Source organism: Coloeus monedula, assembly GCF_965178545.1.
Source record: "Coloeus monedula genome assembly, chromosome: 10".
Classification (NCBI taxonomy): domain Eukaryota; kingdom Metazoa; phylum Chordata; class Aves; order Passeriformes; family Corvidae; genus Coloeus; species Coloeus monedula.
In genome coordinates, this window is record NC_138790.1 from 5,196,016 (window position 1) to 5,220,803 (window position 24,788).

At 43.3% G+C, this 24,788-nt stretch overlaps 1 protein-coding gene across 1 annotated transcript in view; it reads right to left on the reverse strand.

Annotated features, from left to right (window-relative positions):
- Window positions 1–247: 247 nt before the first annotated feature.
- Window positions 248–24,788, reverse strand: part of LOC309576577 (glypican-5-like) — a gene marked incomplete at its 5' end in the record, with an annotated part of 330,180 nt that continues 305,639 nt past the window's right edge. The window contains one exon of the mRNA XM_082287977.1: window positions 248–534. Coding sequence (XP_082144103.1) covers window positions 332–534 — 203 coding nt within the window. The 3' untranslated portion in view covers window positions 248–331. The remainder of the gene's footprint in view (window positions 535–24,788) is intronic.

The following is a 24,788-nucleotide window of genomic DNA, read 5'->3' on the forward strand; positions in this document are numbered from 1 at the left end:
CAGTCAGATTCTAGCAAATGAAATTGATAAAAACAGTTAACACACACATACACAATTTCTGTGTTTTCAATTATTTCTACCCCATAACTTAAGCTATTCAGACCCTTGTGATCATCCTTGCTGTACCTTGGATGGGCTTTGCCAAAGGCTATCTTCAGACATTGTAAGTGATGACACTTGGTATCTGCCAACTCCAGCATATCACTGCTTATTTATTCTAACACATCACATCAATGAGAGAGCCATTTCCATTTGTTTCCAGTCAGGTAAGGCTGCAGGTATAAATGACAGTGAACAGGAGCACTAGCACAGCATCTGCACGGCAATACAGCTACAGGGGACAGTGCCACAGAACTGCTAGTGCTGCCAGAACAGCAAGGGAGGGACTCAGGGCTGGACTGCTCCCATTTCCAGTTACACTGTGTTTGGAGGATGACTTGACAGTGCTTGTGGTGGTTGTGGTGTCAATCTTTTTCACGGTTGGTTTTGGTTCATTTCTGTTTTCTGGATGGGTTTTCTTGTCCTTAAGTATATCTGAAAACATGAAAGTAAACATGAGATTAATCACACATCTTTTAAATAGAGCTTTAAGTTCTTTCCATTGTTGTACACTCACACTGAGTAACTGAAACATGTATGGAGACTGATGAGGCACTTGCACTAATGTTTTAGTTGGGCTCAGCATGGCTACTCTGTCCTCAGCACCCACTGTTCCGCATAACAAGCCTTCTCTGCCTGCCTGGCTCCCCTTGGCTACTTGCAGACACAGCCTTAGCAGAATAATAGGTATTCTGCATTGCAGTGGCTGGGCTCAGAACATGATCTTCTCTCACAGAAGTACCTTCAGTTTCACCTGGGATGGGAACCAGCTCATGCTTTAAAACATGGTTTTAGGATTGAGTGACTTTGTAACATGTCACAGTGAAACACCCTTCAGGTTGGTGGTTTGCTACAGGAGATTGGATATTGACTTAATAGAATCTCAGACTGGTTTGGGTTGGAAGGCACCTAAAAGACCACCTTGTTCCACCCCCCTGCCATGGGCAGGGACACCTTACACTATCCTAGGTTGCTCCAAGCCCTGCCCAACCTGGTCTTGAACACTTCCATGGATGGGGCATCCACAGCTTCTCTGGGCAACCTACGCCAGGGCCTCTCCACCCTCTGAGTAAAGAACTTCTTCCAAGTATCTAAACTAAATCTCTCACCTTTTCATGTAAAATCATTACCCCTTGTCCTTTTCAGTGTCTCCTGTGTAAAGGGTCACTCTCCCTCCTTTTTTTGTCTCCTTTAAGCACTGGAAGGCTTCTCCCTTCAGATGCATTTTGAGGCAATTCCATGTATTTTTATATAAAGAATTGGATTCCGAAGAAAGTAGAAGTAGCTCTTTATTGCAAAAACATGGATTTTTTTAAAAGAGAGAAAATAATAAATCTTGGTTATGAAGACATTTCCAAGCCATTTGCAAATATTACTGAGACCATATTGCCCTTAAACCCTCTCACTGGCATTGTGGAGAAAAAACCAACCAACCAACCAACCAACCAACCAGACTATTTCACCTGCTGAAGGGATGATGATTTTATAGTCAATCTGTAAAAGCATACCTGAGTGCTTGGAAAGAAAAAATGCCTACCTGGAAGAATTTATAATTAACAATAAATGTTCAGGTCCAAGTTTAAAGGATTTGCGATACTAATGAATGCAGTGCACATAAAAAAGAAAGCAAAAGGCATAGATTTGTAATGCAGATGAAACAGCAGTCCAATCTTAAAATGAAAACTCTGAATCACAGAAGCAAGTTCCTGGCAGAAACTGGAAAGATGGAAAGTATTCCAGAAATGTAAATGCAATCTGAGATCATTGTCTGCACGTCAGTAGTTCTGAACAACCATCAATAAATTCACTTGATACTAAAAATGAGCTATTGTATTGGGAAAGCACACATTGTTCTTTTGCCAGAATAAACTGTAAGAGAAATACAATGAATTCCTCCATTTTACCATAATATCAACATTAATCCTGGAGGAACGTGTGATTCCTACACCTGACTCAAGAGTGACTGCAGTGAAGGGACACCAGCTGGCAAGGAGTACTTTGGGAAAAGGGTAGTCTGACATTGTGCTCAAAATTCCTTATGGCAAAGTGCAGGCATATCTCCTCTTTGATTCCAACTTGCAATGGAGCTCACAGAAAGGAGGGGGAGAAAAAGCATGCTCTAAATGTTTAGAAAATATCAGTATTCTGAGGACATTTAAAGAAAAATGGACAACCTTCAGACTGTCATTAAAGTAAATTAAGAATAAATCATGGAAATAGGTGTGTTCTGACACTGCCTAGAGTCCTTTCCATCACTGTCACTCTCCTTTGCAACTGCAGTAAAGGCACTATTTCTCTGCTGCCTCTTATATCAACCCAGCCTGCTGACTTCAGCTCTCTGGGGCCAGCTGATTAAATTAAGACCTCACTCAGGTAAATCTATTCCCCTCTTTCAGCTGGCCATGTCCAGCATTGTAACTTGATTGGCGTCTATAAATCGGGCAGACTGAAATGTATTAATTCGTTTATTTTCTAACTATTGACTTAACCAAAAATCTAAGGTAAGATTTAATGCTATCAGAGAGACCGTTGGTTTTTAAAAGCTTTCCTCTCAGTGACTGCTTAATGCACTACATAACAAGCGTTAAATAATACATTAGGAAATTCTGCCTTCATCCTTTCCAGGGGAAGGACTACGTTCTGAATTCTCTCTCTGTCTTCACAGCAGAGGATCTTCTGATGCTATTCATAGCCAATTCTAATTTGGGATCTAATTGTGCAAAATTGGCATTTTATTTAAAATGCTCCGTTTTCTCCTTTCTAAAAAATAAACAAAAATAGCTTAACTTTCAATTCAGTTCAAAATCGTTTTCAATCCTGTATTTAGTTTTTAAGGCACAAATTTCAGCAGTATAAAGATTTCATGTTTTATTACAGTTTCCTCAGAGTTCCTGTTGCTTACTCACTCCATGATTTTGGCTGAGAGACTCTGAGTTAAATGAGTTTTTCCTCTTAAATCTTTTTTCTCTGAGTCAGAGATGGTTATGTTCAGTCTACTACTGACATTCAAAAGGCAAAAAGTACTGATCATGCTAGGAAAGAAAAAAGTGTTAGTGTGAAGACTAGCACAGAAATGAAACTTCAGTCTCAACACAGAAAACCCCAGATGTTCAGCACCCATGAATCCAGCCTCCAGAGCATGACTTCATAAAACCAACCAACCAAACCCCACAGCTTTGGTTTGTTCTCCTATTTACCTTCTGCGTTTTAAAGGCTTTATGGTTCACAACTAGAAGCTTTCGCCATTGCTAGAAACTTCCTTTCACCATCAGTCCCTCTCTCCTTTCCAGAAATGGAGTGGTTAAACTCTCTGAAGGCTTCAGCTAACCTCAGCCTGACAATGTGATGACCTTTGGACAGTGGCATATAAACATTGTTCTATGCTGTTTATTTACCACTGCACCACGATGGTGATACAGCCACTGCAGTAGCTACTGTGCTGTTCCCTCATCCAGGCTCTCAGTGAGAATATTCAAATCCTGCCAAAACGGGTGCTTAGTGAAGGCAGCTGACTGCCAAAGCAGCCTTTCTGAGCAGCCTTTCGGGACTCTTGCTGAGGACAGGGTCTGCTGGAGTCAGTGAAGATGGCTCAGAGTTCCTCCAGGCCCTGTGATTACAGCTCAGTTAGTCCAGGGGATTGAGTCCACTTCCTTAGCTGAACTCTTATCTGTGTTAACTGCTGCTAAATTCACATCTTGACAGTACAAACAAAACACATAATGAAAATGACTTGACCTCGCTGTTTAGAGCATACAGGATTATCTTCACCTCCGAGATGTAACCGCAGATTGCTGCTCAGTAATGCATGTGCCACTCCGACGGCACCGAGCTACTCATAAATACTTCTATGGATCAATACTGTTCCTCAGAGAAACCAGCTTAGGATGACAGGGAGAACCAAAACTGTCACTGACATCTAATTTAGGAACAGGAAACCTCCCCTATAGTGAGGTCTGATTACGCCTTTCAAATGCATTCAGTGAATCGTATGTTGAAGTACACCTTAACTGGAGTCAGTAAAGATACCGGGGCAAAACAATGCAATTATGATTTTTTTATGTTATTACCAGGTCATCAGACAGAAGTTAAAGTCGTACTGGCACCCAAGCTGTCAGTTCCCCCTTCCTAGGCCAAGTGATTTGCAGTTTGCTACTGCTAGGGATTGTCAAAGATAAAACTATTTATTGGTGTATTTGCATGCTATTGCTCTCTAGTGAGCGCTATCAGCACGGTCTGCTTTCATCTGTTCATTACTGTCCTGCCAAGGGATGAACTCGTTTAGCTACTTAATAGAAACCTCCTTCCTTTTTTGTCATTCTCTTGATCTGATTTGAGCTCAGTCCTTTCTCTGTGACTGTAAATGACTGGACCTCTGCTCGTCAGGCACTACACTTGTGACTGCCCAACAGCCTGCGTGCCTCTGAGGCTACAGATCCGCTCACCAGACAGGGGTACAGCCCCTGTGAGGGGATGCTGAATAAAAACAAACCAGAGAGATTTGCCAGACCAGTCCTGTAAATGTTAATTACAGCAGCCTGTTTTCTAATGGAGTGGGGCACTGACAGCAGAGAATCCGTGCTCATCAATCCACCGTGCCCTTAACAAAGTGGGGATTCTGGACACGTTTCCATCAGTTTTAACCATGAGCTGCTAGAGAGAACTTTCAACCCAGCTATTTCGGGAGACAAAAGAAGTAGAGATTGTTTATTTCTGCTTTCCCCACATTAATTACATCAAGTCAGACCTGTCCACTTCTTTCCAGACTTTCATGCAAACACTGTGCTTTGAGAAGACAGACTGTCAGCATCTACGATAGCAAATTAATGCCTTGGTTTTGAATGCCTCATCATGGATGTAATGACACTTATAATGCAGGTCTGAAGTGAACTGGTCAGCACCTGCAGTTACTCTCCACGTTGGAGCTCAGTTGCATGATAAATTTCCCTTCGATCACGGGCTTGGGTTTGCCTGACAGCTTCATAAGAAAATTAAAGCTAGGTGCAACTTGGTGGAACAGGCTCTTAAATTACAGTAGATGCTGCAGTGTTATTATTAGCTTTTTATCACCTCGGGTAGCAAAAGCTGAAATTACTTTTACATATTCAAAGGAAGAAGCTCTGAAATTGCAAAACAATGCTGTCACCATAAAATGTACCAACAATTTCCAAATAATCCATTATCCTGACATTAAGACCAGCACTAATTATTTCCAGTTACAGCTGCAACAAACAAATGGAAACAGGAATGCTGTGGAAATGGGAATGTGAGAACTCCTGAAGTATGATAACTTGTGATGCAATTCTCCAAATTCTGGAGTCTATTATTGTCATCTATGTAATACCAGTCAGTAAAAGGTGGGTGTAATGTATGCTTTTTTGGAGCCAGAAGAAGAGAGCAATGAAAAGCTCTGCATCCTCCCATGTATGTACTGTTCTACCATTTTCTATTTCAGCCTGAGAACGTGGTGTCTACAGAAGCCTTTGCCCCACACACCTTTTTATGGAAACCTGGTGTTAGGAGGAAAAAAAATCTTTAAGCAGAAGAAGGAAGAACTCCAGGAGTTTCAAGTGCATAGAGCACTCTCCCCACTGAACTCCTAAGTGGCATTAAGTTCAGGCCAGCCTTTCCAGAAGACCTGTGGGACAAGATTATGGGGGTAAGCTGATGTGTCCCAGTTTGATTTGGAGATCTTCCCATTTCTCTTTTTAAGAAGTTTCTCTTTTAAGGAATGTGTGGGGGGATAATCATAAATTGGGACGAGGATTATCTGTGTCTGGGTTTTAATTCTATATTAAGCTCTGTGTGATCTTTGGCAGGTCGCCTTTCCGTGTGAACCAGTGAGAGAACTACTTTATTTCCTGCACATTTTGTGCACTCTGGATGCAAACTCTTCCATCTGAGAGCCATACCTACTCTCCTCAAGAAATAACATTGGCTGGAACTTTAAGGAACTCATTCAAATGCAATCAAGAAAAGACAGGAACAACCATGAGACAGTTTGAGATGTCAGGTGCCTAGAAGCCACACGTACATGAAATGGCCAACTCCTTCCCCATTTCCCAAGCAATCTTTTAGTCCACATACATCTGAATGCAATATATATGTGTATAGAGAGAACAGGATATTATCTCATCTGTCCTGCTCTAAGGAAACCTGTCACTGTATGTGTTTGGCTTGTGATATACAGTGGCCATAGCAAACCTTGCACGATTTTCAGGAGCCACAATACAACTGTATTAGTTCTGGGGGTTAAAAAGTAAACCCACACATAGAACTGCCTCAGCTCCTGCCATGGTAAATGTCAAGCAGGAACAGTCCATCTTTTTATTGGGAAGAAATAATCTAACCTAACAAAGCTCACATGATTCAGAAGTACTTCCATTAATCAATCAGTCATTTGCAAGAAGAGGTCTTGTCATTTTGTTTATATTAATATGGGACTTATTCAAATGGAGACAAGCTGAAAGTATAAGCTTAAAACATGCCAAACATCTTTTACATTTCCTGGAAACATCTGTTTTTAGTCTAGTCCTAGGCACATGTTTGTGGTTGCATGTTTATGCTTGTTTAGTTTGCCAGATACCTCATACGTAGTGCAGCACAGCTGACATGATATCCTGAAACACAGCATGGAAATATCTGTAAAACATGATGTTCCCAGTAAATCTGTTGAACATTTGTTGTAACTTTCTTGTAATAAAAGAAACAACTAAAAAGCCCTGTGACAGCCTTCTGCCTTCACTGTATGGTGCAATTAATTAGCTAAGTTTAGAAATTGTGTACATGCCTCACTGGCAATATCAGGAAGACTGAGAGTGATCCTGATGCCGCATGCCTTGCATGCTCCAAACTCCTATTAAACTTAATGGGAGTTTGGGGGGATGCGAGGAATGCAGGGCTGACCTTTATGGTTAAAGATGAATGTGAGCTCCAGACTTCAAAGATTAGGTGCCCCTGCCAGTCTGGAGCGTGCAAGTGATCAGCACGCCAAGTGCTGAAGGCATCTGCTAAATATCACACCACAGCTCAAAGCTGTAATTAGGAAAAATATAAACTGGCTCGAGGAAGAAAAATATTAGTAATAATTGAAAATGCTTTGGCTTTTGCTTTTGTCCTGATGATCTCATTAGTTTTGGTTACAGAAACAGTTCTCACACTGGCTGACATGGGGCATGCTTTGTTTGTGCTCTCCTACCCACATCTTTCCCAGTTAACTTTTATTGCTCAATACAAAGGTCAAATCGAAGGTTTAATTAAATTGTATGTGGGGAAACTATAAACTTATTTTGGAAGGGAGTACAAAAATATTTAAAGCCATCCCAACTCCTCTCCCCCAGACACTCCTTAATTTCTTGGGAAGAAAAGGAGCATGTGTTGTTGGCACTCTTTTCCTTAAGGAGAAACTGCACCTTTTCTGGCTTCAAAATTTACATGTTACAAATATCCAACCTTTTCATAACCTGCTAATTGTACTTGAAATTGAAATTTGTAATAAGGATTTTAATTTAGCTCTGCTGCTCTAAACACAAGAGAGCTCCATTTTGTAAAAAGCCTGGATATGATCTTATACTTCAGCAGTGTAAGTTCAACTTACAACCAGGGTTGGAACTTACCTTAACCTTTGTTTAACTTTAAACAAAACTTGTAGCACCAAGATAAATACTATTACCCCACGTGCTGAAGTTAGGCACAGGTCTCTCAGCCTTCAGGTCTAGAACTGAAAACTCATACTGAAAACACTCACAGGTCCTACCTAAGCAGCATTTACAATTTCATCATGCCATGAGAAGACAATCACATAGCTTGAGAGTAAGGTCAGGTTTGAGTAGACTACAACCTTTGTACAGCAACACAATCCCCAAGGAAGTTCAGTCTTCCATGTGCCAGGCCCGCTGCCCGAGCTGTGTTCATGCACCACTGAGATTCTCAACTCTCCCAGTCTAGGCTGTTGCCTAGCCATAGGGGCAGAAGGATTCTCTAGATCCTTCTCCATCTCCAAAAGCCCTGCACTGTTTGTGTTTCTGCAGCTGGCTGTGCACATGAGCCCTGGGGAGCTGTGCTGGAGGTGGAGGATGCTCTGCAGGTCTGCTCTCCTTGGCCAGACCTTGCCAGCACAGGCCTGTGGGATCACACCAAGTGGTAAGAGAGCAGAGAGGAATCTGCCAGCTGGGGCAGCAGCTCAGTTGTGCTCCCATGACAGACGATACCAGGCTCAGATCCTTCCTGTGAGTGATTTAGAAAGGGTGCTTGAACCCAGGTCTCTCGTGCCCTGTCCAGTCAGAGGAGGTATACCTCAGCCTGAAGCAGGCTCTGCTTGAACTACCTGGGTCTACCCTGGAAGCAAACTGGCCCAAAATACACTGGAAAGAACTACTCAAATTAACTAACAGGTTGTCAGCCAAAAGAGAAGGGACAACAGAATCTGCTCTGTGCCACTGCATGAGGTCTGTTCATGCCTCCCCAAGAAGATAGCAGTGAGGGGCAGGAGCCCAGACTGCTCTCTGCTTAGGAAGCCATCCTCTCACATTACAGCATAAGCAGCTCTCGTATCTGTAAGGAGCAAGCAGGAGAAAATAAGCCACTGCAGAACTCCCCTCCCACCAGAGATCTGGGACTCAGGGCAGAGCCCTTTTAGCTCAGCAGCCTTTAAAAGGAGGCAGGGAGAACTCAACACAGGCACTGCAGGCAGCTCAGCCAAACCCGGAGTGAATAACTCACATCAACTTCCAGCACGGCAGGCACAGGAAAATAATCACAAGTATCTCTAAAAGATATCTGAAAGGGTCTTTTCACCCTGCAAGCAGGCTGCTCTCATCAGTACTCATCCTTTAAAAGCCAGTCAAAATTCCTCCAGTTATTCCCACTGCTCCCTTAGAAACTTGGGCAGATACAATTCCTGCTTTAAGATTCTGAAGTCCCCAGATCTCAATGGCAGCCGTGAGGGTTTAAAATGCTTCCTGTATTTGTCATTTCTTGAGCAGCCATAGAACCTTATCCTAAAAATCTTTTAAAGAGGTTCAAATAGGATATAATAATAATAATTGATGTTTAATTATAGAATAAACACTGAAATCACTTCAATCTACATAGCATCTGACTTCTTTTAATCTAGATTATTATCTCAGGGGGTCCGATGCCGGTCAGCATCTGTATGCCACAACCTTCCTAGAGAGAGCATCCTGCAAAGAACAACTCTGCCAGGGGTGATGGCAGGCCTCCCTGGGCAGCAGGTGATTTCAGCAAGTGTAGCAACTACTCTGCTACAAGTGATATCAGCTCTTGTGATTCAGCTCTTTGTGAAATCACCCAAGGTGAACTCGGGAACAGAGAGACAGGAGCTTCATGTGGTAGTTCCACAGAGGTAGCCTTTATTGTCCAGCAGCCCCTGTGAAGAAAGGCCAGGGACAAAGGTTCTCTAGTCAGGGGCAGAAACAGGGGCTTTTTATGAGAAAGGCAGGGGGTGGGGTAGAAACCAATTAGCCAACTGGGTACAGGCTATTGCCATATAGAAGCAAGGCATGCTAGGGGTGGTTCACTTTGTCACCATGACCCAGAGGAAGGTTGCTTATCTCTGGGGAAAGTCTTTTTGCCCTCAGGCCTCTCTCCTCCAAGGGAGTGCAGAGGGCTCTTGTGCTAAGGGCTCACAGCCCTCCAAAGATGATAAAAAGGATTAGTTGTAATGCCAAACAGTAGTTCTAGTCCTTGTATCAATCAGTAGGAAATGTTTGTTTATTGAATCTTTCCAGTATTTAATTTCGCTCAGAACTGAAATCAAAAGAAACTGTGGCAAGATACTATCCTGGATTAATCATTTTAGCCTGAACATCAGGAGTAGTATAGAAAAACATCATGGCATTAGGCTTGCTTCAGCACTGGTGTGGGAAGCTTAAATTAGTCTTTTCTCCTGCTCTAGCCTGGCAACTCTTCAGCATTGCATAGCCTTTATTTCACATTGCTGGTTTATCCGGCCAGCCAGAACCCCAGCTCCATCACAGCTGACAGTTATTGACGGGGAGGATGATTAGAGCCATCACTCTGCTGAGGATCTGCAGCAGGAAGAACATGTTTCATGTGAAAATACCAAATGGCTTAAAAGCATTATCTTATTAGTAGCATGCAGTGAAACTGATGAACCCTTATCACAGACAGCAGGATGATGAATACCCAAATCAACATAAATGGAAAGGACATATACAACCAGGGTAAAAAATAAACTTTTCTAGTAGAAAGTCTTACAAAATGAAGCCCCATCCATTAGGATATGCATAAAGCTATGTTCTGTCAGTGTTCAGACTGTGGGGCAAATTAAAGGAAGGAAATTCTTGTTTGGAGCTGGCAATGACCCCTTTCCCTGTTCTGTTTTTGTAAGGATGTGAACTGCCCCCTCCAATTTTCATGGAGTCACCTGATGCAAAAACACCAGACTTGAGTTTAACTAGTCTGCCAACACTGGTACATAACAGACTGAGGGCTACAGATCATCCCCCTTTTTTGTGTAACAGCACCGCTCAACTTTACATTGGCCAGGGTTCTCTCACTTGGCCAAAAGGAAAAAACACTTCTGCCGCTAGCCCACATGGGCTAAACCCTCCTCAAGGCATTATCTCCATCATGAGAATGGTAGAAACACCATTTGGAGAGTGATAAACCCTGCATTGGAACTCAAAGGTCTGGCTTCTCTCTACACTGATGTGCTCAAGCTTGACTGCCCAGGTGACACCAGTGACAAAGCCCATGGTCCTTCTGCAGGCACCTGTGAATGGATCCAGTGGCTCATGACAAGGGGCTTAGGGTGGTGGTGTGAAAAGGTACTTGTTTTTAAGGAGGAGGAAGCCGGACAGCATGCAAGCATCAGGGTGTTGCTGGAAGCATGTGGAGAGCAATGGGGACCCCAGATCAGGGAATTCAATGGACTTTGATGAATGTGAAGGACCATCTCTGCTGTTTCTATGCACAGAACTGGCATGAACATACATAGAGCACTTCTCAGGTGACTGAGCAGGCAGCTTGACTTCCGTTGTTTCCAGCCAGCCAAAGAAGCTCTGACAGGCACTCAGTCTGCTCTGAGGTATATCAGTTACTGCCATTTCTTTCTGTCACAGGAGCTCCAATAAAGGGAAAAACCCACTGGAAGTTCATAAGATCTGACACTGTATGCTGTGATGGATCTGTTGGCACTGCTGTAGTCTATTATGCAAATACACATCAGTGGACTTCTTAAAACATAAATTATGTAAACACCCATTTAGAGACTTTTCAAAATGCAGATTACTTGCCTGATGTTTGAGACAATATTTATGAGACAATAATTAAGATCTCTGATGTGAACCTGTACTCGGGATTGCTGTGCAAGTCAGGCCAGCCTGTGGATGTCTAGGCCGAGCAAACCTTATTTCACATGCAGATTCCATCTTGGTAAGAAGAGATTTGCAGTCAAAGTTGACTGTGTCATAATCTACTTAAGCCACATTTCACTGACACCACAGGTTGTAAGAGATCCTTGAATTTACTGTTGCAGAAGGGCTCCATAACATCCCATCTGGAATTCAGGTATATACTTGTTCACTCAGGATTACAAAGGATCTTCCTTTTTAATTAAGAATTTGATTTTTCTTTGATGTATGCCAAACATCCACATGCCTGTATGATGGCAGGTGGCTCGTCCTTCTGTGGGGGCAAGGGTTTGAGTGCTGGTTCTCCACCCCTCCAATCTGCTCCTGGCCCTGGGTGAGACCTGAGTCATAACCAGCACAGACAAACAGGACTTTGGGCTAGACCACGAGCCCAGGTCCCAGGTTTGGCACAGTAGGTAGAGGTCTACTCCTCAGGGCTCCCATTCAGGAACCAGGTCAAGCAGTGTTGCGGTTTAACCCCAGTTGGCAGCTAAGTACCCCAACTGGGGTTAAACCATGTAGTACCCAGAATCAGCTGCTGGCTCAGTCCCCTGCCCCTATCTTTGAGGGCAGAGAACCAGAAAAAGAAAAAGTAAACCTAACAATAATTGTAATGAAAAGGAGAGAGGAATAAAACCCAAGACACGTCAGTGATGCACTACACAGTTGCTCCCCACCAGATGGCCAATGCCCAGCCCGTCCCTGAACAGGGACTGATGCCTCCTGGCCACCTCCTCCCAGTTTATATACTGGGCTTGTGGCATGGAATACCCCTTTGGCCAGCTCAGGTCAGGTGTCCTGGCCATGCTCTCTCCCAGCTCCTTCTGCATTTCCTCACTGGCAGAGCATGGGAAACAGAGAAGTCCTTGACTCAGGGTAAGCTCTGTTTAACGACAATCAAAACATCAGTGTCTTATCAACATTATTCTCATACTGAATTCAAAACACAGCACTGTACCAGCTACTAAGATGAAAATTAACTCTATCCCATCTGAAAACTAGACAAGCAGTTGGATTTTTTTTTTCCCAGAGAACACTAAGCATCTTGGATTGGTCTCAGTAGGCCCATTCCTGTCATCTGACATCTTACAAAAATCTAGGCCAAGTAATATATTCTTTGCTGGAAAAGAAAACATCATAGACTGTGTATTTGGATAAAGAATTTGGAGAAACTAGGTTTCAGGAATAGTAAACTGAGCATCTGTTGGACTTCATTAAATTCTTATTTAACTTGAGTTGAGATCAGTGAAATTAACCTTCATACCTCAACTGTGCTCCTCCTGCTTGAAGCAGCTGAATCAAAGCAGCTTACCAAGGGCATCTTTCTGCTTTATAACTTCAAAGACCATTTATTCAGAGATAGCATGTGAGGATCATATAATTGGAGCCAGCTGATGGAGAAAGCGCTGCAAACTGAGGTATCGAGGAAAAATACCTAATTTAAGGACAGATTAGAGATCTGAAACACAGGTTCATAAAGACTGGTGTGTTACAAAGCAGAGGTAACGATTTCCCAGACAGGCAGAGACAGTACAAGGTGAATGGAAGAGTCTTTCTAACCACTGTTGCTGAGTAGTATTCCCTGAGCCATGAACTATAAAAAGAAAAGGAGCTTAGAAGGTGATTTGCAACCATTCAGTTTTCTTTCTGGCCTGTGTAGGCTCTTCAGGACATGGACAACCATTTCTGTGCACCTACAGTAGCCAAGGTCAGGATCTTGACTGGGGCATTCCTGCACTACTGTCAAATTAAAAATGGGAAAATACAAACAGTGATAATTAAAGGACAGCAAAGAACAACAGTGGACACTTTAAAATTCAATTAAACCCCAACATTTACTGGTATTCAGAACAGTTACCAAGTTACCAGACATCCATAAGGCTGCAATCAAACCCTAAACTAGAAACCCCACAGATATACAGCCCTCTAGTTACAAATTCAGATAAGAACCATTCAAAACAATTAGAAGAGACAGAACTAATCATTTCACTGAATCTTCTCCAACTGACCAACTGTGTATCCAAGTGCTGGGATGTGCACTGAATGACATCCCTCTATCACTGACCTGGCACACTCAAGAAGTACAGGCTCCTGACATCTCCAAAGCTGAAAGCAAGTCAAGGCTGTTGTAACAGGAAACAGAAGTACTCCTGTGATGTGTCACCCACCCATAAGAACCCCTCAGTTCTGCCATGGCTATTCCAAAAAGCAGAAGATACTGTGAGATGAGACCTTGCAACACTCAGAGCATTTATTTCTAGACAGGGAGTGGGAGAAGAGAAGGCAGGAGAAGATACAATCTTGTATCTGTTTCTCTGCAACAAATTGTCGTACCTCACTGAATATCAAAAGACAGTTTAGTTCTGCCATTGATAGTAAATGAAAAAAATTGCTGTGGAGTGACAGTGGTCACGCAACTCTATGCAACTTTAATGGAACTAATGTCACAGTTTCCTTTTAAAATACCACGCCTTGTTTGTGCAAGGATTACTGTAGTATCATCCCTTAGGAGCAAAAAAATTCCTTGTACATGGGCTGATGCACAATCTCTTCCCCATCCCACATTTCCACCAGTTTCCATTAAAAAATTAGAAGCAAATTGCTTGACTTATGAGTTACAATCCTTACACCAATGTGCGCTTGAAACTCAGCTGGGAGAAATGCCTGAAGTTTGCTCTGGACTTTACTCTCACTATCCAGTTACACAGGGATCCTTTTTGGTAATAGGTTTTGCTTAAAACTGTCAGAGAGAAATAATTTTACCAAACTGTCTCCAATTAGTGTGGCAGAGCATGGGCAGGCATAGAAGAAGTGGCCCCACACAGCTCAACCAGGTGTCCCCATTGAGCCAGACAGGAAAAGGAGATGTACAGGATGGTGGGATGGGGCACATGGTGACAAACAGGAGAGCCAAACCTCTAATTGCACTGAAAGTGGCACGGATGTGAAAGGCCACAGGAAAGGCCCATCACCAGTGAAAGGGAGACACGGAGAAATGTGATAAATGTCAGGGTGACAGAGGACACTACAAAACCTGAGGTATTAAATGCCTTCTCTGCTCTGGCTTCGCTAATAGGGCGATTGCTCAGGTTCCTGTGGCTCAGCCTGGGGAGTGAAGATTACCAGGGCAGAGGAAAATCAAATTAGGGACTGTGTGTTGGCAGTGGGATGAGGACCAGCATTAGGGCTATGCAGGCAGCTGCCTATGGGATGCTGTGAAAACTCTCTCGGTGAAGGTTTTAAAACCCAGACAAGGCACACAGGGATGGGTTTGGCAGAGCTGACTTTGGCCTGGGACACTAATCCATCCTAGAGAAGCTTCTCCATCGCTGTTCTCAATCTTCCAATGATCCATTCATTTTGATGAATCTAGTCCATGCAAAAAGCAAATGAAAACGAAGTATTCAATCAGTTTGTGACTAAATTTGTAACTATCTATAAAAACCAAGGGTAAACATCTTGTAAAAAGAATATACACTGGCAGCTATTGCTGATGAAGTGCTATCGATAGGCATTAAAGCTGCAAATGGCAAGGTGTTGGCAAAGTGAGAGGAATTGCTGCAGAAAGTAAGAAGCCAATCTGTATGATGAACAGAGTGTACATAAAGTACAACAAATTACCAGACACACAGCCATGAGAGCACAGAGGCATGGGAGCTGATTAAGAAGTCCTTGTGAAGAAATCTTGAAGGCTGGCCAGTTCCTCCTAATTCTCTGGCAGGCGTTGCAGACGCTCAGCCAGTGAAAAGAGCACTGTCTGTGATGTGAGCACACGTAGTGTGTATTACAGGGAGATGATGGATGTGCAATACCATGGCAAATGGCTGCTTGGAACTGCCATCCCCCTTTCAGAACAATCCTGCTTTTCAAAGCCTCAGTACTCTTGGCTAAATGCCAAAGAGGGAGACTTGAAAGGCCCAGCTCCTGAACTCCCCCGCGAGGAATACGCCGGGCGCGTGGCTGGATGTACTGTGCGTCACTGGCACCTCGAGTGTGTGACATTTGGAGGCTCTGCTGCTGGGGCTGTACTAAGGCTAAACACCTTACCCTGTACATTTGTAACCTGAGAGGGAGGTGATAGCCGTAAGACCTCAGAAGCCCAACAGCTGTTGATTTTCTTTAAACCCAGGAGCCTGATTTTTATTTATTTTTCACTTCCTGGGTTTTCTCAAGGCATTCCTTCTTCCTACTTCCTCCTAATTAAATGCAATGGAGCCTTGCTCTTTAACCTACTAACTAGAGAAGAAACAAATGATTTTCTGGTCATCTCAAGAGCCATAGAATTGTTTAAACTGGAGAAGACCTTTAACATCACGAAGTCCAACCGCTAACCCAGCACTGCCAAGTCTACCACTAAACTATGTCCCTAAGCTCTGGGGCAGGAGCTTGGACTAGATGACCTTTAACAAAGGTCCCTTCCGACCCAAGCTATTCTATGATTTTATGAAAATATGAATTATTTGAGTACTGTTAATAATGGCTTGTGCCAAGGAAAAATTAATTGGACTGAATTTGATGTAACTGAAAGATGAGCTTGGCTTAGAGTCACAAAGGGACTGATTAAACTCAGGGCTTGTATTGGAAGACTATACTCTGCTTTACCAGTTCTCCAGGAAAACTTGAAGACAGCAAAATCACAAACATGACTAAATGTCTGATTTACCTGTCCATTTGAAAATTACTAGTGCTTTAATTTTCCCCTTTTCTGAGACGGTCTACTTTAAATGAAAGGTGAGTAGGCAGAGGTAGCCTGGTAAAAAATTCATTACTGTCTTTTTGCTTACCTATTGAAAAGGAAGACATTCCCCCCCCCCCCCAAATGACAAACGTAACTGCTTTAATTGGGGATTCTAGGTGCAGCAGCAATGGAAGTAATAAAGCATGCATGAGATTTTGATTGTTGAACTTTCATCAACTTACTTCATCACTCTACAGTCAAAAATAACTGGAAATAGGCAATTGCAAACAACAGCCAAATGCTATTCCAAGGGCATGTCTAAGTAATTGTCTTGTTTTCACACAAACTGAGTCTCTGTAACTCCCACTAAAATCAGGACCTTGAAATGCATCTCCAAGAAAATCCCCCTGTGGTGCTGTGGCGGGGCCAGGGAGCACAGCTGAGCAGTTTTCGCTGCCGTGCATCGCCAAAGCAAAGCAGCAGCAACTCCGTGCCCAGAAACGCTTCCCAGTGTGTTCCACTGCATCTTCTAACAGGGCACAGACAGCAGCAGATGAACACCACTTGTTTCAGCCAGGTCAGTACCTGGGACAGCTTTCCTTGGAGAGCCCATCCTGCCCTCACCACAGACCATCTCACACTTTGCAGCTGCCAGAGTGTTAAGCACAGATTAACATCAGCACTTAGGGACAGATGTGAATGGCAATGTTTTTACTCTTCCTGTGTGGAGTGGAACAAGAAGGGGATTGTGAAAGAGTGTGTGGGGATGGCATTAGGATGGGAGGGAAAGGTACAGCTGTTTTCTGCACCTTCCCAGTATGACCTGTATTTTGGACTAAACCAGCATGGCATCTTGCACATGCAGGTGGGGGGTTCTTCCACTTCTTTACATCCTCCTACAGCTACATCTGCCAGCCTGCTGCCAAGCACTGCTCACCACTGTGTGTACCAGGAGAGTCAGGTCTACTCTTGCAGGGCTCTGAGCAACTAAGGTCAAAACATTTAGAGGTATAAAACACTTTTGGCTCAGGTGTTATTGTGCCCTTAGGTAGCCTTTAAAACCACAAAACCTCTTGTTTTTTTCAATAGTTCTGAAGCTGTGCTGCAAGTGTATTATGTGACTTCGGAAGGAACGGCCTGTAAAATGTGACAGAAAATGAATGCAACTAAACCCAAACAAACTCCTGCCTCACTCCCAGAAACACCTTATCTTTTACATCCTGGAATTCTTCAGTGGTTAAAGTAATACTTCAGCTGAATTTCCACTGTTTACGTAAAATTTATGATGCAACAGCCAAGTGATTTATATTCTTGTTTGGAATGAGATTTCTAAATTCTGCTTTACTACAGATGTCAGCCTCTATACTATATTCTATCATTTGCCAGTGAAAGCTTTTCTTTAAAGTTAAGACATTCAGATGAATCACATTTTCTTTGCATCTTTTTTAAATAAAAGGTTTCCTTGTCTCTGTAATTCCCACTCCCCATCCTCCAGTTTCTCTTGCTCTCAGTGTACAGAGAGAGACTGTGATATTTATTCCCTTACTTAACAATGAATAGTACAACATATCAGTGAAAGCCTTTCTGAAATCAATGAGACTTTTTATGGAGTGTGGTACTACTCATTGTGAGCAGGAGTGTTTCAGTTTGGCCTGAAGAAAGATCCAAGATGACATAAGCTGAAATGAATAGAGTTACTCACCACTACAATACATGTGTTAAAGAGACCTGGGCAGATGGAAAACCATTTCAGTAGCTGCCAAGTGTTTTGACTCCCTAAAGCAGGTAACAAGAGACCCTGTCAGTTCTTAAATCAAAGCATGACTGTCTTGACAGTAATTTCGGAATAATCAATGGAAGAAGTAACTTTTTACATTCTTATAAAGTCTTTAGTTCCGGAGTCTTAACAGATATTACAAACAGCAAATATGGCAGCACTCCTGGGAAGTATTATTCCCATTTTTCAGATGCAGTAACAGACATGAAGTGGCTAAAATGATCCAGGTGGTGGTCACAGCAGAAACCTGCAACGGCCTTCAGAGTCAGCACTACACTTCCATCCTTCAATCCAGAAACTGATGCAGCCAAATGTCATTTCATTCCAAATGTGGCCATTTACTAAAAGGTAATTTACTGTATGTCCAAATCAAAATCAAACTGTAGGTAATGATACACTAGCTTTCAAGCCTGTTGTTCATAGCTCATGGTTCTTAGCCCACAAGAGCTGATGAGGGATTGGATTGTCTTTGTTCTGTTTGTACAGTCTGATCTAACACTGGGGCTCCAGGAGTGTCTGGAACAGGATCATTCATTTATTGTAATTAGCTAGGGTGTACCATAACTGAATGCCTGTCCTTGCTGAAAACAAGATGGGCATCAAAAATAAAAAATGCGGAATGAAAAATAAACAGTGATAATCAGATGTGATGACAGAAGTACACAACAGCTGCTGCTCTTGTGAGGTACAGTGAAGTACAAGCTGGAAGTATCAAAGGCAGAGTTACAATGGAGAAAGCTGTCAGCAAACAGACATGAAACAGTGAAAGATGAAATAGCTTTCCCCAAATCATGCAGCATACTAGAAGTTTCACATGTGATGTGATACAGATTATCACATGTGATACAGTGAAGGTGTAGTAAGTTCAGTATTTCTCTGTGTGTGTGTATGATTTGGGTTTTACTTCCTACAGTGGAAATGAACAGTACCAGATTCCTGAAGCACAATTTGACAGACTTACTACAAACATCTATTTAATTCAGACATTCTCAGCACCTGTGAGAAGTTACAAAGCCATCCAACCTGCCTCTAAAAAAGAAAGGTATCCAATGACAACATATGCCTCAGCATCTGGAAATCATCATGCAGCACACACATCAAACCTTGCTTGCACAGGCTGAGATAGGCAGTAGTTTGCTTTTTGTCCCACCTGCTGCATTGTTAGATTATTATCCTTGAAATACACCGAATGATTATGTAAAGAGAACTTCATGCTTGACCAAGTATGCAGTGCAATGCAATTAACATTTTAAAGCCATTTGGTACATGTCTAATCTTACTGCTGTCTTCATCTTTGTCCCTGTTCCTGTACTGACAAATACTTATTTACTTGTTTTTGCCTTGGCCTACACTGAGCTATCAAATCCCTTTCCAGCTCCTTTCCAGCTGGCTCAGACACAGGGAGAAGCACATGGGTATGAGGTGAAGGGTGGGCTACAAATATCACTATGAAATGGAAACAATATCCATAAATGTTCATCACATGTTCATAATTATGGGCTAGATTCTGTGAGAGACAAGAGAATGGAGAGACCTGGACCTAAACCTCTCCAAGGGGCTTTGTGCTCATCACAGGTGCAATATTCTCCTCTGCTCCCACACACCTGAAGCAGCCAGAAGCCACCTGAATCTCCAAGTGTGACACTTTGCTTAGTACTATGCTGGATAAAGAAAGGACTAAAGACGACAGAAATGTTCCTTGCTCAGAGCTGAAGGGGTGCTTCCACTGCAGCAACAATGGGGCAGTGACGGTGCTGATGTTTGTGAGCCACAACAGGCAGTGAGGGCTTCTCCTGCTGTCACGTGTGGTACAGATCCAATCCAGCTGTCAGCCTTTGGCTGTGCTTCTCTCTCTTCACATCCCAGCCTGTTTTGCCTTTCACCTGCATGAAATCATGGTACTTTCCAGGAGATGCTGAGGGCATAGAACACTTGCCCCAAGTTTCTGGAAGGAAATGAAGATTTTTTCCTTAGGTATCTCTAAGCAATTTGCTTTTTCCTCTGACATTTCTGGCTTTCTGCACATCCTGATTGCTTCCCCTCGTCAAAGTGCTATTTGTCCTGTTTGCTCCAAACATTTTTGGGTGCCCTGTGTGCTCAAGGGAACAGCACAAGTTCTCTGACAGGGAGGATACAGCCTGACACTAAATCAACAATAACACCTGTGTAGAAACAGAGCTCAGCCTTTATCTGGGACTGGCTATCTGTGTAGGGAGCTCTGCTGGAGTGCATTGTCATGGCACAAAGGGACCTTCATGGACTACTGGCATGTAAAACCTTAACAACTGCCTTGCATCCAGAACAGGAGAGAACACTGATTAATGCACAAAAATATTGAGTATCATCTGTTTTAAAAGACAAAAGATGGTTAAGCTTTAGAGGGAGGCTGTGCCAATCCAAACCTCTCATTCATATCCCCTCTCCGTGGAAGTGAATGGAATGGCCTTCCCCATATACACACACCACAGGAAGGACTGCCATCCTGCACAGCCACAGGTTCTTTCTTGCAGTAATCAGCCACTGGAAGTGAAAGAATTCATTTGTACACATAGAAATGCAGCATTAGGAATGTGCAGTAGCACGCAGAGCAATCATTTCAATTTTACTTATGTACCTCTTGTAAAAATAATCATTTATGGTCATTATAAACCTGCTCTAATGTAAATCAAATGAACAAACCAGTACATTACTGCTGTCTCCTTTGCTCAAGTTTATTTGGCAGCTGGGTTTGTTAGCACTGTCAGAACCCAGGTAATCAGTCACCCACAACCGAGGTGAGAGTGAAGAAGAGGTGGATGCCATGCTGAGGTTGAATATGGAGAGCAAGGGGTTGCTCGTCCCTCTCTGTGCAGGAAGCAGTGTGGGGCTGTTCCTATACTCAGGCACAGGGCACAAACCTGTGAGGAGGCAGCTGCTGGGAGGGCAAAGCTGCCTGTCCCCCTGTGACCACCTGCCAGGCCATGGGGGTGCCCACAGGACACTCAGTCCCCCCACCCAGCAGCTGTAACCCCAGGCCTGATGAAGAGCCATCAGCACCTCCAGCTGTCAGAGCAAGAGCAAAGGCAGCTCACAGCAAGCACTGCCTGGGCTGCAGCACAACAGAGTGAAGGACTGGGATAGCTGCACCCTGTTATGTGCTTCTTTTCACTCCAAAAGCAAAGGAATTACAGAACTTCACATGATACCCAACTCCATCCCTTGATAATCTTCTGCTTATTTCCTTCTAGGTGACTTCATTTGGTGACAAAGTGGAAAACCAAAGAGACAGGAAAACGGGAGCAACGCCTAAATCAAAAGAAAGGCCTGATGGAAAAATCTTTCCCTTGAGACTTCTGGCATCTCAAAATATGAATTACTTATTTTTACTGGAGAGCTGCCTGGAATAATCTGGGGAGAAATAAGGGCCTGTGACTTGCTCCAAGTTAAAAACATTGTCGAGAGAAAAGCTGAGGGCACTTTTTGCTTGTACCCAGCAACTTTTCTATGCAGTCTGATAGGTATCACATTGTGTTATGCATGAGCACAAAAGAGAGCACAGAGAAGCCCGGTCCTTTAACAGAACCTCAGAAATAAAAGAGATTTGAAAGGAGATTTCTACCCCCTCTTGAAGTAGTCACTTATCAGCTCAAAAGAGTCCCTGTGGGGAAATAAACCTTCAGAATCCTCCAGTAAGAAGCTCCAATGCATTTATTCCTTCTTTAAATATAACCTAGAGTGCCAAGCAGGAAAAGAATGGGGACAATGGGGAAGAGAAGCACACATACCAAAATATCCCTGACAACAACATGTGCCCCAACATGACAAGCTGTCCCTCTGACAAACCTTGGTGGGTTTCAGTTTCCGGTGGGAATGCGCCACCAGCAAGAAAATCCCCAAACCAACCACATTTAGAACCTCTATTGCTTATTTCTCTCTATCAGAAATACAATTTGCATCTTGGTCTGGCTCAGAAATGAACACATTAGTAAAGCAGATGGAACCTCTCAGTTCTACGGCCTTTAAGGAAAGATGTTATGAGATCCTGCAGTTCTCTGTATTCCCTGGGCAATCCTGCACAGTGGTGTTACCTGCTCAGCATCCAGCTCAAAATGAGTACAGACAGGTATTTGCTCTCATAATTACCATTTGATAGCAGGGATTATATTCTGTCCTGAATCTGCCACCTGCCTCTACAGCAAACTTGCATGGATGACTTGCCTGAGCATTCATTAGAAATGAACTGATCTGATCAGTAGTTTGACTTGACATCAATGGTTTCCCCCCTGGTAGCTCACACATCCCTTTCCATGTGATAGGATCCAATAACTCACATGGCCACGGTGTCCCCAGACCTCAGGATTTACAGGAGTTAATTCTGCTGTGAGTGCACAGCAGAACACCACACGCACATCTTGAGGGGAACGCTGCTGCTTGACCCCCAGCTGGGAAGTGGCACTAGGAAGTGTCATCCTGCACAATTCCACATGCCACAGGAGCACTGTGAGCCCAGGTGAACCATGCAAGGGGGCTGCAGCTGCAGCTGAGAAGCCACACTGCTCTCTTCCCTGCTTGCTGCCATCCCTGTTGGGATTTATCTGTAACTTCCCATGAAGGGCAGCACTCTGGTCTTTCTCTCACAAGTCTGTGGGTACTGAGGTGATGAGAAAAGAAGTCCTGTAAACTGTGATAGCATCATCTCTGGTGATGTCTTCTTCAGTGTTGTGTGGGAAACACAGAAAAGCCAGGCTGTGAAGGATCTCCTGAAGAGTGCTGTGTGCTAGACCTGCTTCCAAAGATGACATCTCTGACAGAAGGAAGCTGTCACCCAGCATGGACATGTCACGAACAAGGCCACAGAACACATGCAAAAGGACTGGAAACTCATTCTCCCTAGAAACATTTCCTGTACCCCAAACACTGCCCTAGAAAATCAGACTTCAAAGCAAAGCAATTCCCCAAACAAACATCCCTAACTGGCACCTCCTCCTGCCAGCTAGTAAGAAAATCATCCTTGCAAATCGCCAGAGCTATTTCAAACCAAATGTCAAATGTTTCAGGTGTGTTTGAGGGAACACTCCTCTCCAGGCCTGCTCAGAAGGAGTGTGTGGTGACAGGGAGTTTGTTGGCCTGGCTGGACCCCACTGCTGTGATCCAGTAACTACTACTCTGCTTTGCTAAATGATTACACAGCAGCAGTGAAATAAAGCCCAAACTCTTCCAATAATGTGGTGAACATTCCAAATGAGACTACAGGAGATGTGCTGTGTCTCACCAGTGTCTGACAGCGACCTGTAGGTCGTTCTTATGTTTGTGGATTCTGGGGACAAGACAAGTAGGGCAGAGCCGCTGGCTCAGCCCGGGGTAGCTCCAGTCACAGACACAATCTGGCAAATCAAATCTCTTCTGCATCCCAATTCCAGTATTGTGGAAGCGATTTATCTTCTTCACAAGGTTGGCGAGGGAATAAAATCACTGCGTAAGTGTAGATGCTCCAGTGACAAGTCAACTCAGTTCTTTTAAGTATGTCCTACATCCTTCTGCATAGGAAACAGATTAATCCCGAGGGACTGACAATGAACTAATCTAAATAGCATTCCTTTTCCTCCTTAAAAAATAGAAAAAGCACAGGAGAGATTCTTGGTGTTTGGTGATGATTGATGAGGGTCTTACTGAATTTCCCCCCAAATTATTCATGTTAGCATTTGATCAAAAGGTTACTTTTCTATACTAATAGGGGATAAATCCTGTATTTTTTGTTAAAGGTAATTTCATATTTAGGGAGGTATGATTCTTCAATGCTTGTATCAAACTTGTAAGAGAAAAATCCCATTTTCTAACAATTGCATAAGCCTCAAGGAAATTTGGAAAGTTTGGTGCCTTAAAACTTCTGTGTTTTTTTTTAAAAGTTAGCCTTAACAGGAAAATATTGTTGCAACATATTTACTGTATGTAAATAGACCTGCTAGCTGAGAAGTCTTAATTACTTCTCAACTGAAAGCAAACATTCATCAATACACCAAAAAATCTCATGGATTTGATTCTTTGTTGTGAAAGACATCAAAGTGATGATAAACTTGAATGAATGAATGAAGGCAATAGAAAACTCTTCCAAAAATTTTTTTCAGAGATTTGCTAACGTAGTGAAAACAAGAAAATAAATTAAGGTTTGCATCTGCACTAAAAATCAAAACCAGTTCCACCACAAATTTACAACTGTTGTGAGAAACTTTTCTTTACTGAAGTTGTCCAAGAGCTTGATTTTATCTAAGCCACATTACTGAAGAAAGCATATTTTAATTAAAATTCTTACTGCACCAAACACCTCAAGTCAATATTTACATCCTATTAACATCAAAGAGATACACTTCAATGCCCTGCTGAATAGGGACAGTCTGGTCATTTTAGGACATATTTGCCACGAATCAGCTTCTGCCAGCTCCAGAGGAATCTCCTGACAGCTTGTCCCAGTGCTGGAGGAACACTGAGAGACACGAGCAGGTTACTCCCCTGCAGAGGTGCTGCTGGGATATCTCCACACAGTCACACTGGGAGTGACACAGAGCTCTGTCCCACCTGTCCTTCTGTCTCTGGAGACATCCAAATGAGCAGTCACCACACAGCCAGCCTCCCACACAACCCCTCAATGGGACGGCCCAACTCTGGGAAGGTAGGAAGTGGGCAGGGGGCCTCTCTGTGGCTCTCCAGAGTGGAGACAGCCCATGGTGACATGAGTGACCCATGCCCTGGTGAGGGCTGCCCTCCCCTTGGAGCCACGACCATGTCAGCACGTTGTAGCCCTGGCTCTCCCAGCTAGGTCACAGCCACACAGCTCCCTGGGGACAGGGCTGCACCTCTGGCTCTC